General features: G+C 39.7%; 2 protein-coding genes across 4 annotated transcripts in view; both read right to left on the reverse strand.

Annotated features, from left to right (window-relative positions):
• Positions 1–10,229, reverse strand: part of slc23a2 (solute carrier family 23 member 2) — a 36,095-nt gene extending 25,866 nt beyond the window's left edge. For both annotated transcript variants that reach the window (XM_030737926.1, XM_030737925.1), the window contains exon 1: positions 9,989–10,229. The gene's annotated coding sequence lies outside the window, so the exon portion shown is untranslated. The remainder of the gene's footprint in view (positions 1–9,988) is intronic.
• A 4,950-nt stretch (positions 10,230–15,179) lies between these two features.
• The window catches only part of kcnip3b (Kv channel interacting protein 3b, calsenilin), a 126,375-nt gene continuing 124,988 nt past the window's right edge, over positions 15,180–16,566 (reverse strand). For both annotated transcript variants that reach the window (XM_030737992.1, XM_030737993.1), the window contains one exon: positions 15,180–16,213. In XM_030737992.1, the coding sequence (XP_030593852.1) occupies positions 16,166–16,213 (48 nt within the window). In that variant the 3' untranslated portion in view covers positions 15,180–16,165. The remainder of the gene's footprint in view (positions 16,214–16,566) is intronic.

Below are 16,566 nucleotides of genomic sequence, written 5' to 3' on the forward strand. Positions count from 1 at the left end.
ATGATCTCATATTCCTGTGTTATAACCTCATCTTACCTTACCCATCAACAGAAAAGCATGTAGTGTTTGCCACATTATTTATTCAGTTTGTTGGGAAGCCTTGTAAAGTTTGTGGATTGATGATCTCAGTTGCAGGCAGAGCAGGAATGTATGCTGCTAAATGGCCTGAAGAAATTTCTCTTTTTGTGCAGAAAGCACAAAAAAAACAAAACAAAAACAGCATTTCGCAGTCCACAACACTAAGCACTTAAAAAAAAAAAAAAAAAGTAATCTTTTTATGCTTTAATAATAAAGTTAGTCATGTATATGGAAATAGGACCAGAAATAGGAAAGAGGGCTCAATTAGCTCTCACTTAAAATTCCACACACAGTATGGTATTTATTTATTTATTTTTTGCTTGAAATGCCTACTCTTAATTACTACAATGCATTTCTAAAGCAAAAATGTTCAGCCATGGCTTTGATTGCTGGTTTTGTTCACTGTTCTGGAGCATTCACAATTAAAAAGATTTACACAATGTGGTCATGGGGGCAATGGGGCAGCAGGCAAAACCTTAAATGACAGGGTACACGTGAGCGGTTCAGATTTCACTATGAGGGAGAAGTGAGGGTCGTAATGAGACGGCAAGGTCAAGTTTACATTGGTCAACTTGCTGCAAGAGGTAAACAGACGCGAATGTCCCTCAAAGTACAGCAACGGGGACAACAGCCGTTGAATCAGCTTGTAGAGATGTGGCTGTAAATATTCCAAGAGATCATCAAAACCTGCGTGTCTAAACCAGCAGGTCTGACTGATTATCAGCGAGTTTGAGGAGTCAAAAAGTTGGATTCAAATCAAGCGACAACCACAAAACTAGTATGATTTTTCAAAGCCGTCAATTAGTGCTGGACTCACATATTCAGAGTCAGCTCCTTGGTGTTTTGGTTTAACCGATCAGTACCTTCAAAACACAAGAGGGGAACTAAATAATTCAATCTACCAACGAGACTTGTGGTTGGAAAGTAATACTACTGGCTCGGTTATGTCCTGGTCTAAAGTAATAAACAGTTCCCTTTTCTATGCAAGTCAACCAGACACTAACCTCATGGAGAACACCAGAATTTTAAGTTGTTATAAAATTAAGCCGATGAGGAAGTGATTAAAAAAAAAAAAAAAAAGTTTAATAGGCCGTTACGTCAACTTTGGTTTCCAATTTCCCCATTTGAGAGCATTTTAAGGGCGTGGGTTAATTTTTATACAACTGGCTCATCTGAATTAGGACTCTGGGATTGCTGTGGTTCAGGAGATGGACGGTGACATTAATCTGGAAGTCGGTGCTTCGACGTCTGTCTCCTCATACTGAACTGTAGGATCAGTGTTTTATGCGAATGCTAAAGAACTCAGAAGATCTCAGTGACAGGCAGGCATTCACCTGTGCTGAAAGCTGTTCAGTTTTCCCCCACAGTAGCCAAAAATAGCAAACCATGTAATATAGCAATGAGTATCAAATGCACTTTGCTAATCAAGTTCATTAATGATGCTCTAATCCAAAAACAGCTTCATCCAGTGATCAACACAAACCGGTTATGTCATGGCGGTTACAACCATCCTTAATATGAAACCGCTGGTCGTGCCACATTATTGCAGCAACTGCCAGCAACAACAACACAATAACAGTCAATAATAATCACAACAGCCAAAGCACTTAGCAATAATCAGTTGCACAACACTCAGTATTACATGACTCACAAAACCAGTGAGCAAAAACGTGTTTGCATGTGAGCCGTTTTTTTGTAATGTCATTCTGTAATTGGAGCGGTTCAGTGTTTGAATGATTACAGGTATTCTGACTGCTGAAATATCTGGTTTTACTCAGGCTTCTCAAACTGAGGTTAAAGCCCCAAAAGAAAAAAGAAAAATAAATAAATAAATACCTTGCTCAGCTTGTGCTCAAACTGGTTTCCAATAACTTTTTTAAAAATGCTTTTACAGATGCACTGTAGCAGCTAAAAACGGAGAAGGTTGGGATTTGGATGGGGGGGGGGGTTACTGCAAATGTCCACTTCCTTGTCCTAGCCACGATTCAACACAATTCATCCGAAGCCCTTCAGTTCTAAACTTTCACCAAACCACATCACATAAGGGGGGATGGATCAGCCCTTTATAAGAAACACTAACCAACTTCCACTTTCACTCAGTTTTGGTGGTTATTTGTTTGTAAGACATAGGATTTAAAGGATTTTGTAAAATAAACCGTTAAATCCAACTTTTTCTTTAATACTTCACAATTAAACAGCTAGTGGACTTCCATACTGTGCTGCCAAAAGACAATTTCTTAGTTAAAAACAAAACTGAGCAGGACAAACACTTAAAATCAAGAGATGTTCACCATTTAATTGCCTTTCCATCCTGTTCTCAAAAGCATCGCCTACACCTACACAGCATGCCACCAGTAGCACATGGAGCGGTTACTTACTGTAATGATACACTTTGCTTACAGGTCGTTCCACCTCCTACAGCCTCAGGCATTTTTCCCACCAAGCCCAGCAGCGATAAAAACTAAATGCATCCCTTTGTTGCCTAAAGGTGATACAATCCTTTAAGTCTACCCGAGCCACATCTTGCTGCACCTCACAGTAGGACAGTCAGTTTCACTTGCTTGTACAGCCTCCTGAACCGTTTCATAATCAGCTAAAAATGCTTGACCTGAGTTTTTAGAGAAGAGAAATTTTCTCATCTACATTAAAAGTGGGTCATCACAAAAGAAAATGTAACTGTACAACACTTAAAAACTGTGGCCTGACACTTAAAAATGTGGGTGCAGCCTGCAGAGGTAGGATACTGATACTAATGTAGTAAAGTTCAAATTCATTCTCACTGTCTGCAAAATGTCTATAGTATTATAAAAAAAACAAAACGGCCATCAGTTGTGTGTACACAGACACACAGCCCCTAACCCAGAAATGGTTTACGATTGTTGTGTCATCATATACAAACAGATAAAGAGCAAAATGTCACCAGTCTGCTTTTGTACAGAAGGAAGTTTTTCCATGGTTCCTGTAATTCTTAAAAGGAACTCAACCCGTTTGACAGGGACTACGTTTTTGGGAGTTTTTTTATTTTTTATTTTTTTAATTCTTTAGTTAGATTCGGTACTCTCCGGCAAAAGGGAAACCTCTGAGTGATGTGAAGTGCACCGTCATCTGTATGAGCTCAAAGTAAGCATAAATTGATCACATGGAAATTTTTAAACATGTTGGTTGCTGATGCGTGACCATCAGTTGTGAAAGCAACAGCAAGAACTAAAAATGGAAAAAATACATATGAATGACAGACAGTGAAGTCCCAGCTTTATTGAGACCACACTCAACACAGGAACAAAAAAAAAAGTGACTGGTTCAGTCGTGTTTAGGAACGTGAACTGTCCCTCCCCGTCCGCCAAACATTATTGGATTAGCTGTTTTCACAAACGCCTGTGAGACTGTACTGAAGTGAAGATCTGCTCCAATACAACTGCTGTTCTGTCTGCGCCAAGCATTACGGCAGGTGGACAGCACCGCATATTAAAAATGCAGACATGAAGCATTATTGCTATAGCATTTTATTCTAGTACAGGGTTCGAGCCAGAAAACAAATTCAGCCCGGCACATGTGTGGGGGGCTAAAGCTAATTAAGGGAGGGAGAAAGGGAGACGACCCCCACCATAGACATACATGGTCTATGGTGGGGGTCGTCTGAAGTAAGGTCTGGGTGATGCCGAAGCATATGAAGGGATGCGGTACGAGCGCCGTGTGTACATAAAACATGACCTCGGTCTGGTATCAGTGATGGGGCAAAGGGCGCAGGGTGCTTGCCCTCTTGCTAACCGCAGTGATAGGAAGAGGTCCAATAGTGAACCGGTGAAATTCTCAGCATAGCGCAGCACCAGGTGATCAACCGCTGGTTAGAACCCTGCTGAACCCTGGGCTTATACATCTGTGTGAAATTTTATGAAATTTCACCCTTGACTTTAATTTTGCATTTGTTATAGGATTTACAAGAATTGCACAATTAGATAATCAGTTCAATTACTAGTAAATTAATCATCTAACCAGGTAAATAACCGGTCATTGCAAATGGCAGATTCAGGCTGGATGTGTTTAGAAAAATAATCCTTAACAAAAATTTACTAAAGCCATCACAGAGCTTTAATCTGAGACTTACTGTTTAAAAGGATGATCAAAATAGCCGTCACGACCTCATCACTTATTAGGAGTTACTAATCATTTTGACTGGTAAGTGTAACCTTTTATTTTTATCAGAATTTAAAACACACACCCAACACTGGAGCACACACCCCACACTCTGCAGAGGACATTTTACATGCCACATGCTGAGTGGTGTTGTAATATGGGAGGACATGTAACACATATGGCTCAGAGAGATAAGGATATGCTTTACTGGCAGGGAGATATGAAGACCCTGAGGCTCCTCTCAGAGACAATACAGGCTCCGGCACAGGAGGGAAATCAGTGATTAATTCCTAGAAGAAAGTTTTCAGCATACAACAAAGGTCACACTGCTCTGTGTAAAACAACCTTACACTGAACAATGAAGGATGCTTAGCAACATACTCCCAATAACTGAGTTCATTAATCTATTTTTGATTGTAATTGACTGACTTCACCCAATTTAAAGCAGAGATTTAACAAAATATGGACATTTAACCGCACACCACAGCTTCTATGGCATGACGTCAAGTTCAACCCCACATGGACCACTTCCATTAGGCAAGGAGACAACAAGTCAGTTACACTCTTCAGTGTGGTGCCACCAGTCCATTCATCATTTGTCATGCTGCTTATTAAATTTTTATGAAACTCACACATGACACAAGTTATTGCTCTATCCTAATAGTTCCAAAACTGATCGGCCTGAGGAAAAGTCACAAGATTTAGTCAATGAGACAAAATCTGGACCATGAATGAATCAAATTTTATAAATATTCAACTATACTTATAATAGTACTTTGTTTTCTGACACTTTAAAGAGCGTGACTAATTTTTATGCTGCAGACAGCAATCCTTGACACGTCCACTAAATCTAAAGTCCATCCACATGTATGAACTGAGTGCCTGGATTCATAAGAATATCTGGATCGATGGTCATTTTCCTAAGATCATCAAGATGAAGTATCCAAATTTTCTTATTTAAAGTTTTATTTGCATTTGTGAAGATATGAAACAAAATATCCAAATTATCCAAATCAAAGAACTCTCAAGAGCCGGGGATGCACAGCTCCATGATCTCGATACCTTGGTTTCAGGCATCTGTTGATGACGTCCATAGACCGGCGCATTGTCACAGATATCTAATTCAGCTTTCTGAGTCAGGACCTCAGAGTACAATGGATGGATGGATGGATGGATGGATGCAGGGCTTGAGGTGAGGATTCTCGCCGTCGCCACCTTGGTGTTTTGAAAACAGACGTGACGAGCGAGGAACATGAAGACACGTGCTCAGTTGGTCATAACTTGTCGATCTTAAGTCCTATCCTGAAAGCTACGTTCATCTTTTATTCAGTCTACGGTCAGGATCAGACAAATATCAATCCCTAAAAAGAATCCTTGTAATGAAAAATATATATAAAAATATAGGATCTAGATCAATTTCAAAAGTTTATTTCTAGGCTTAAATCACTTCCAAGTCTGACCAAGGCCCACCTCTAGTAAAATCTTCATGCAAATTGGTCTTTAGCGCCGAGTCATCCTGGTACAAACAGACAAATTAAACCAATCACATAACCTCCTTTGTGGAGGTCATAACACACATAAGGGGTCTACACATTAATTTTCTAGTATCAGAGTTAACTGCATTCTGAGTCAGGTCTGGCATCATTTGAAGCATGATGTATGCGTGTATGCACTTAAGGGTGAAGCAGGGTTTTAAGGGATTAATCTGGATCAGAGAGGACCTCTGCAAGACAAACCTGAAGATGTGTCAGGTTTCAAGTTATAAAATGTTTAACAATCTTACATAAGAAAACAAAATAAATCTGACTCATTTCTATTCTCAGCATATGTTAGAAAGCAACATGTCTTAGATACACAAACACTAGCATTTAAAGAAAACAAAAAAAATTGATCCTGATTGCCAATAAAATCAATGAGTGGCTCCAGTGGGTCTTCCATCTACACATCCCCACTCCCACTCATTGAAAATCTTTTAAAAAGTCAATTGAATCCTCATTTTCTTCTCTAACTCATTACACCAGGCCAGATGTGACCCAGAAAAACTGTAAAACAGTTCAATTGCCCATAAACGATCATCAACAGCTGTAAACGCAGGCAAACACACCCTCCATGAGGGATTGCAGATTTATGAGCATGGCAATTTCAACACAATCCTAAGAACAAACAGCTCAGAAACATTGCTCCACTAATGCTAAACATAATAAATTATTCACAAAACAGGTTAATACAACAGAATATGTTGTTCAGCATTTGTTATACAAGAGTCATATGGGCTGCTATGCCACCTTTGGCCATTTAATCCAAATCTTACTGTTAATTTCATCACGCAAAGTTCCTTTTATTTATTTATTTTTTTCCAGCAGAGAATGGATTTTATAAAGCTAAAAATAAAAACAGAAGTCAATGCCAGTTAACTACACAAGCACACACATTTACACAGTACAGTAGGAAGGCACAGCATGACCCAGCACTACAAGTGTAATCTTAGTCACATGCGGCCTACAGTAAACGGGGCCAGAATCTGCGACCCAGTTCGCCTCCATGTGTCTTTTCCTGGCCTGATACCCTGTGAGGTGATCCACGGCTCTGCTCAGTCACAGTGACTAAGACGAAATGCTTTAGAGGATTAAGAGGAAACAATGCCCAGGATGACTGCACTTAAATGTACAACCGTAACGGAACTGAGAATAAACCCCATCAAAGAGGTTGTACGGTATTTTACAGTAGCATGGAGTAAATACACTGTTTTTGGCATGAAACAGTTAACTAACAAACTAATGATATAAAAGGAAGGTGTACTAGCAAAATAAAAAGTCTTGCTCCTGACAGGACTGGTTCTTAGACATTTTCCTCCTTCTCTTAGATACAGGGGTCCTCGACATAAAAGTGACCCACCACAATCACATCACCACCTCTGACCTTTAGACCTAACACACAATCAGAATCACCAGTTTTGCCTACCGGTCATTCCATCTTTAAGGTTTTTTGAGGATAATGCATGACGGCACATCAACGGCAACACCTGGCCCCAACAGCCTGTGACATTTCTTTCCATTTCAAATGCTCCACTTTCATTTTGCCCTGAATATAAAAAGGCATAACTGCCTAACCTATTACAGAGAAATCTGTGGTCACAAAGGGCTTTTGATCTTTATCTTCCCCTTTCTTTCAGGCATCCAGATGCTCTCACTGACACCCCCCCCCTTACATGACAGTATTTATGCATCAGTACCTCACGTGTCTGTCCCAAGGTTTATTAACTGTCATCTGTTATGTTTAAAGATTATTAGGGCTGTCATATCTTACTACACTGATAGCGAAATTATAGCAATGCCATGCATTTACATTCCCTAGGGTGCACATCAACAAGACAAGCCCAAACATTTCTAAAAGTGAGAACTGCATGTCGGCCTCTGATGGCCATTTAGTACCTAAAAAAAGGGAGCTCCATCAGGTCAACAAAGCACAAAACTCTTCAAAATATGCAAGGAAACTGTTCCTGCTAAAGGTGGAAATGCAACAAACTCAAAGCAAAAACACATTGTTGAACCTGGCCTAGTTATGGCGGCAGGTGAGGGGGAGATAGTAGCAGCTGATGGCGTCAACTGAACATCGCTGCAGCACTTGCTAGTTGCGCTCTATATTACAGGAAGAGCAAACTAGGGATGGAAGTTACTGACAAAGATACAATGTCTCGAAAAGAACACATTTATTATGTGGTAGTACTGTGCAGCTCCTAAAGAGTAACAATGTTAGGTTACTTTGATCTGGAGAAAAGAATACTTTGTGACACAGCAATATATAATAACAAAAGTACCCAACTACTGCACTATAATAATGCTGCTGGCAGCTCGATAAATTCACACATCGAATTAGGTGTTCTGTCATCAATGACAGTAAATCATTGGTAAAGGATGGAAAACAGCCTTCATGTTGTTTGCAACATTACATGCTGCCAGCTGCAGTGCCCAATAAAACACTCAGCCTTCCACCCCCTATGTTGTCATAAATATCACAAATTTCCTTGCAGTATCGTGATAAAATGTTGATGCCATAATCACTAAGGTGTAGTCTTAAAGAAGAAAAAGACTGACTTCACTCTGCTATCTGGACAACACTGCCAAGGAAAATCAAAACCCTTTTAACATGCTTCCGCTAAATTTATATCTCAGTTTTACAAAGTTTAATTTGAGTCCCATCTACTTAATTTGGCTTTTGTGGGTTTGTTTTGGCACTACACACATACTAACCCAGGCTAAGATTCCTCATGCACACAAGCAGAGCAGTAAATTTAAGTCTTTACTTTTATTTTTATATATATATATATATATATATATATATATATATATATATATATATATATATATATATATATATATATATATATATATATATATATATATATATATATATATATATCAAAATAAACACTGCTGAAAAAACAATACACCACAACAAAAAAAATGCCACAATTCTTGGTCTTGCTCTTACATACCTCCCAAGGCACTCAAGTCCCGTGCAAACTGCAGGAAAAATGACACAGCACAATACTTCTCATGTAAGGGTGGTGTCGGGTGTGTACTGCCAACACTAACAAACAGACTGCACTACGGATGCTCAAGAACACAATTTTAGGGCGGAAAGGAACTGTTATGGATAGGACACAAAAATGTGCTGCAAGCTATTTTGTCACACAAAAGTATTGATTTAAAACTTATAGGAAAAAAACAGGTCACAACAAGGAATTTACTTGGTAGAGAAAAACTAAACTGAACACACTGCTAAACTACAAACACACAAACATTTGCTTACTAGTAGTTACATCCAGTTATTTTATGATAGCGATTGGCAAATAATGGTTATCAAACAGTCCGCAAACTTGTCATTGTTGGATTTATAACTAATGCCTGCAGGAAGCAAAAAAAAAAAAAAAAAAAGCCAAATCTCAAATCAAAATATCGACTAAAAACATAATTGACTGTTTTACAGTCGCATTTTTTTTTTTATGAAAATGTGGCTGATTCAAGGAAAGAAACAAACTGAAAGCGTCACTCTTAAACTAAAGCCCTATTTTAGCAGGTGCACAGACACCAGAAATGGCTTCTCTGTGAAAACTGAGAATCAGTGAGATTTAAAATTTAACTGCAAATTGATTAGTTGACGATAAAGCGGTCGTACTGCTTCCTGACATCTGGGTGTCGATATTAAGCAATTTAAATTTCATAACGTAGTCCCCACTATCTCACCGTCAGACGCTGTGTTTGGCTGTCTTTGGTAACTTGTCGGTCATGTGATAGATGCTGAGAGCATACACCCACCTGCCTCGCCACGTTTCTAGGACACTACCATCATTAGTTGACAGTAAACCTTAACAGCCAAATGTGCTTTAGTGTAGCACTTAGTGCTACCCGGTTCATTTGGTGTGTCATTAATGCATGCTTAGCCTCTCTGCGATATGTTTCAGAATCACAATAAAGCCCCCGTTATCTAGAAACCCTGAGACATACTGATAAGTAAGCCTGGCTATTTGGGCCTTGATTTTCACGGTCACACTTTCAGCATCAGCATAGCCACGGTCATGCTGGCTCACGAAGTCCTCTGATGAGGAGAGCTCACACATCTCTAAGCGCTAGCTGCCAACTTTAGCCCCCAAGCTGAGTCGGCGTACAGAAGGACAAGGGAGGCGTCCGAAGCAGGAGTTTCTACATGTCCTAACATCCACAAGACACTGGAATTTATTTATTTATTTTTTATAAAAGGCACGTTTTGCACTCACCTGCCTGATGAAAGAGAAGACGGAGCGCACTTCCCTTCTCGGCTAACGCTGGCTCGTCCCCGTGGCTTGTGTTGTTAAAGCCGAGCGATGCGGGAGGCACGCGAAGGCGGAAAGCGGCTCACACGCGCGCAACGGACAGCGACGAACAAACAGGGGCTGTCTTCAAGCCGGTTCCTCCGAGATGACCTGCTTCTCCTCGGTTTTGAAACAGCTGCGCATGGAGAGATTTCGCCTTTCATAAAGCCACGGGGCTTGACCATCAATACGCATGTCCACATCGCTGTGACGTTGGCCAATCAGATACAACCTTTAAGGTGACGCAGGTGGCCCCGCTTTTTGAGGACTCCTGTGAAAGTCTGTAATTATAACCCTGCTTGTACATGCTACCTGTTAGTTTTCTGGACCCGCCTTCCACTGTGTATTCAGGGTTATGTATCCTACCACACTGTATATATGCAGGGGTCGCGTAATCACTGTGGAAGTGCACAGCTGGGACACTGTTGGGCTACACAGCAGCAGTAAGCAATGATGGAAAATGGGAATACAGCCCACTTTTTATGAAAGCTTGTTTCCGCCACTAAAAAAAAAAAAAAATGCCATCCGAACAAGCTTCCATACACCTTAGAGAAGAAGGGGCACTGCAAATCAAAGCTGAGCTGGTGTTGACCATCTTATCAGGGGTGGCGTCTTTCAGGATGAAAATACGCCCCCCACAGGGCACAAGGAGATACTGAACGATTTGATGAGTACAAAACTAAGTCAGCAGATTTCAACCTTGCTACGTGTGTCAGACATGACCATCGTCAAAACACTAAACAAGGGGATATGTGTTGAAAGAATGATGTTCATCCCCTCGGTTAGAATAACAGAGCCGTTCTGAGGACGCAGAGTGGCCCCACATCTGTCCAACACACTTTATTTAGAGTTTACTTTTTCCTGCACTTGTACTTTCTTTTGCCAGTTTCTTTTGCCAGCAGGCAGCAAAAACACTTGTTGTGTGTTGAGGCTGAAGTACTTTCTTGTATTTAATCCTTTATAATTGAAATACTTTGAAATTCACAATTTCAACCTTGGAGTGATATTGGAAGACAAGACTTACTTTTGTGACATTTTTCTAAATGTTTCATTTTCATGTATAAAATCAAGGTCAGTGAAGTTACCATATCTGTTTCCTTTCCTCATAACTGGTTAAAAAAAAAAAATCATGAGATCCCTGCTTCTGCCATTCTGCATTCCTCGGTTGGTAATTAGTGTGTTGTAATTCAGCAAGGCATAATTCATTAGGCATGGCTGGCTAGGGGACCAACAATAGCACAAGCAGGAGTGGCCCACAGGCTGGTTGTACTACATACTGTGCTTTGTACACTGCCTCCATTGACAACAGAGCTCTCTGCAGGTAGATGGGCCATCCCTAGACTGCCTGTGGACTGTGAATACACTCTCCCCACTGAACCATAAATTCTGCTTTACCTGATTACCCTGTGTATGTATAAATAGTCCTATCTTTCTTTTATTCTTTGTCTCAAAGTCCATTTAACCTCCTAGTGTGTCCCCTGCTTATTTGGGATTTTGCCTTTTGTCTTATGAACTTTACAATTTTGGATTACATTAACAACCTCTGTTAAATATGCACTTTGTGATCTTGCCTGCCTTTGGAGTCGGCATTTAGGTCCTTATCCTGCGTTTCTTGACACCAAATTATAGAGTCAAATGTGAGGTCATCTTGTCATGGAACCTGGGTTTGGACCCTCAGGAGTTCATGTTTTCTTTTGGTTTTGAGTTTGTTTCTTTTGTAATATTCCTTATACTGCTTAGTTTATTTGCTGAATCACTGCTTTAGTTTAAGTCCATGGATGTAGGAGTTTAGAAGTCATCTGTTTTTTCTTTGGCTCTTTATTTTCCTTATCCAGCTTTTTTTATATTCCTCTATGTTGAGCTTTCAGTTCTCATTTATTTTAGTTACTGTTAACTTTGAGGTCTGCTTTTAGTTCCCTTTTGTGATCCATTCTGTTCCAGTCTCGTCTGCATTTGTCCTTCATCTTTCCTGTCTTGTCCTCCTGTCTTCGTGTGTCAAGCTAATTCCATTCCCCTGTTCAGCTATGTCTCACTTCCTGTTTCACTTTGGTAGCTGCAGCTTTCTGTCATGTGTTGAATTTAACTTCCCCATGTCTCATTATATTAGTTATCTCTAACTGTGTTCTTCACCTACTACCTCTCCCCTTGTTATCTTGTGTGCATATATGGATGGCATTACCTTGGCCTCCAGTAACACTGTGAGAAATCTTGGAGTCATTTTTGACCAGGATATGTCCTTCAATGCACATATTAAACAAATATGTAGGACTGCTTTTTTGCATTTGCACAATATTTCTAAAATTAGAAACAGGGGTTATTACAGTTAACAAAAACGAACGAAATAACGAAAACTGAAATTGAAAAAAACATTGTCGTTAACTGAAATAAATAAAAACTACAATTAAAAGGAAAAAACGATAACGAACTAAAACTGTATAGTGAGTTTAAAAAACTAACTAAAACTAACTGAAATTATTGTGGATTGCTCTCCGAGTTTAAGCTGGGAGCACAGTCGGGCAGCTGTGTGCGTGCGTGTGCACGAGAAAGCGGCAGAGTCGCTCTGAGCGGGTCCACGCTGCCGCAACGCTGTGATTAACCTGTTCAGTTCTTGTGCGTTTCCGTCTACTTTATCAGTGAGAGAATAACAATCAGGAATAATAATCAAAGCATCAGGACTCACAAATGTCAGCAAATTCCTGGAGGGAGACTGCTAAAACTGTCGGAATGGACGTGAGGAAATGAAGGAAGTGGAAAAACAGGGACAAATATGTTTGCAGCCAAAAACCTGAGCACAAAGAGGAAGGACCAAAAAAAGTCCCAGCCTGCACCGCAGCACACGACCACAAGGTAATTAACACACACAACACACACAGCTACACAAGCATAAATGCGGACATGAGGTCGGACACTTCTGTAGGTTGTGTACAGAGGCTGCAAAGACCCTGCAAGTCTAATCAGCGAGCATCTAACCAAGCTAGCTCCAAAACAGAAGAAGCTTCGGGTGGTGGAGAACATCAGGATGCAGCTGGATTTGACCTTTGACTCCTTCAAAGAGTTTGTTTTTGTCAAACACCACATGTAGGTGTTGTTAATCTACTGCACTGACGCTGAACTTTATTGGGAGTTTATTGTAGAATTTATTGAGTTTGGGAGTTCATATTTTTCTTTGTTTCTCCCTGTTGATGTTCATGTGTGTCCTAATTATTACACATTTAGCATGTAGTGCTTCTGTCTTGTGAACTGTTGGTTGTTGAATATATTTCTTTATGGTATCTTGAGTTTTTATTACACAATAGTCACGTTTGCGCATTGAATCTTGCACCTGACAAAGTATGAAAATACTAAAAATAATACTGAAACTAACGAAACTAAACTAAAACTAAGCATTAAACCTAAAATAAAAACTAATAAAAACCACTCTGAAAACCACTCTGAAAACTAATTAAAACTAACTGAATTAGAGAAACATAAGTAAAAACTAACTGAAACTAAACGATAGTGTAAAATCCAAAACTATTATAACCCTGATTAGAAACGTCCCGTCTCAGCGTGATGCTGAAAAGCTAATTCATGCATTCATTACTTCTAGGCTGGACTGTTGTAATCCATTGCTATCAGGCTGTCCTAAAAGTTCCCTGACAGGGACTAGAAAGAGAGAGCATATTTCTCCCATATTGGCTTCTCTTCATTAGCTCCCTGTTAAAACCAGAAATGAATGTAAAATCCTTTTCCTGACATACAAGGTCTTGAATAATCAGGCTCCATCTTATCTTAAAAACCTCATTGTACCGTATTACCCCAATCGAGTACTTCACTCTTTGACTGCTGGCTTACTTGTGAACCACAAACAAGCCAGCAGTCTGAGAGATAGAAAAGTAGAATGGGAGGCAGAGCCTTCAGCTTTCAGGCCCCTCTTCTGGGGAACCAGCTCCCAGTTTGGATTCAGGAGACAGACACCCTCTCTATTTTTAAGATTAGGCTTAAAACTTTCCTTTTTGATCAAGCTTATAGTTAGGGCTGGATCAGGTGACCCTGAACCCTCCCTTAGTTATGCTGCAGTAGGCCTAGACTGCTGGGGGGTTCCCATGATGCACTGAGTGCTTCCTTTTCATTCACCTCTTTTCACTCTGTTTATACCCCACTCTGCATTTAATCATTAGTTATTATTAATCTCTGGCTCTCTTCCACAGTGTGTCTTTCATCCTGTCTCCTTTCCTTCAACCCCCAGCCAGTGGCGGTGGATGACTGCCCCTGCCTGAGCCTGGTTCTGCTGGAGGTTTCTTCCTGTTCCTGTTGCCAAGTGCTTGCTCACGCGGGGTCATTCTGATTTTTGGCTTTTCTCTGTAATTATTGTAGGGTCTTTACCTTACAATATAAAGAACCTTGAGGCGACTGTTGTGATTTGATCCTATATAAATAAAATTGAATTGAACAGAATATATGGTCTGCATTTCCCTTTGTCCTTTGTTGTGCTGTCTTCAGTCTCCGGCATCCTGCACATTGGGTCCACAGTATGCTGTTTCCACAGCAGAATATGACACATCTGTCCAACAGTTAAAGCTTGACCAAAATTGGGTCATGCAGCAGGACAGTGATCCCAAACACAGCAGCAAATCTACAACAGAATGGCTGAAAAAGAAAAGAATCAAAGTGTTGCAATGGCCCAGTCAAAGTCCAGACCTCAACCTGATTGAAATGCTTTGGTGAGACCTTAAGAGAGCTGCAAAAACAAATGTACTCAAATGTCAGAGAACTGAAACAATGCTGTAAAAAGTGGGTCAAAGTTCCTCCACATACATGTGAGAGACTGATAAAGTCATAGAGAAAATGATTACATCAAGTTGTTGTTGCTAAAGGTGGTTCTACAAGCTAATTTTAGGACCTAGTAAAGACCAGATGATTTTTATTTTGTCCTGAAATGTAAAACACGACAGCTGAAAGAGGGTGTACTTTTTTCTTACCATGACTGTACATTTTTCTGCTCACTTTTGAGGCAGTCAGGATATAACACTGAGGAACAAAAATTGTGTTGCATAATGTAAGTTCTGCTACATCATTGTCTCAACACAGCAGTTAAATGTGGTGAAGGGATACATTAAAAAGGAGAACTTGCAGCTGTAGACAGCATGTTTAATTAACTGACATCACAAAGGTCCTACTGTACTGTACATAATACTGTGGCACTTGGAGTCAGCATGCTCACAGATACTGAAGAAAATGTCTTAATTTAATCTAAGGACTGAATTTTAAAAGTCCTTTTCTTTTTTCACAGTTCTGAAAAGACTAATTTTTCCAATCTGACCAGCTAAACATAATCTTCCAAAACAAAAATAAAAGAGAGAAATATTTAAATATTCCAATAATGCTTACTAAACATGATTTTAAACTAATTAACACTGAAATCTCTTAAACAAATATTGAGCTCTGGCCCTATTCCACCACCCAGTGCAGCACAGAGCAGACCAACACAATGCAGTACATATAATTATTAACTATACATGTATATACATACACACTGGTTTCCATCAGTGGTGTATCAGGTGCAGGTATCTACAGTGCCTTTATTTCAGGCGCATATAATTCATAGTCATAGAACTGTAGTGCAAGCTAATTCCACATGACATATTTGATGACAAACATGCTTTAGTTCATTTCTCTTTTTTTGTACATCACCGTGACTTTTTTGTACTCCATCCAGTGCTATAAAAACGCTGAGGAAACAGCAGGTTTTTCCATATTTGGGTGTGTATACTCTATGCTAGTGTTAAAGCTAGTATCCATATAGTTTGTCCATTTCTGTGAGCTTCTTCGTTCCTTGTGGTTGCAGATCCTTTTTTGTCTGCTGATCAAAACACAATCAGCTCCTCTGTTGTGCCACTAAGGACACCAAAAGTTACCAAAGAATGTCTTCTTTGACGTGAAACAGTCTTTTTTAATCCAGGAGCAGTCACAAGATACCGCTAAAAGTTCCAGGAGCTACATTATGTACCAGGATGTCCTACGTTATTGTGGATTCTGAGGTATGGGTGAGGTGCATGACTTTGCTCTGTTTGTATGTGAGTTGTGCTAATGAAGGAAAACAGCTGAGCGCGCCATGACTCATTATATCACATTTTCAAACAGCTGCATGGAATTCATGATGTTCTCATCCTGCAAAAAAAAAAAACGAAACAAGATAAAGAAAACATCTGTCAGCAAAGTCGGAAGGGTTGTTCTTATTCAGGTTTGATTAGCTCAAAATTTTAAATATAACAAAGGGTCACAGTGATAATGTTTACAGCCAAAGTGACTGATTCACTGTCAGCAACTATAAATATAAATCTTCCACCATGTCCCATTTTTTTTTTTTTTTTTTTTTTTTTACAGGTGCACAGATTAGAGGCTGAACTTGTTTTTTAAAAACATCTAATAAATAACTAATTTGAACTTTTAAATGTCCTTGACAGTGATACCATTATGATTTAGGGTAACGGCGGCTGAGTGTGAAGTGGCTGGAATGAGAA

This window comes from Archocentrus centrarchus, chromosome 9 (assembly GCF_007364275.1).
Source record: "Archocentrus centrarchus isolate MPI-CPG fArcCen1 chromosome 9, fArcCen1, whole genome shotgun sequence".
NCBI lineage: Eukaryota > Metazoa > Chordata > Actinopteri > Cichliformes > Cichlidae > Archocentrus > Archocentrus centrarchus.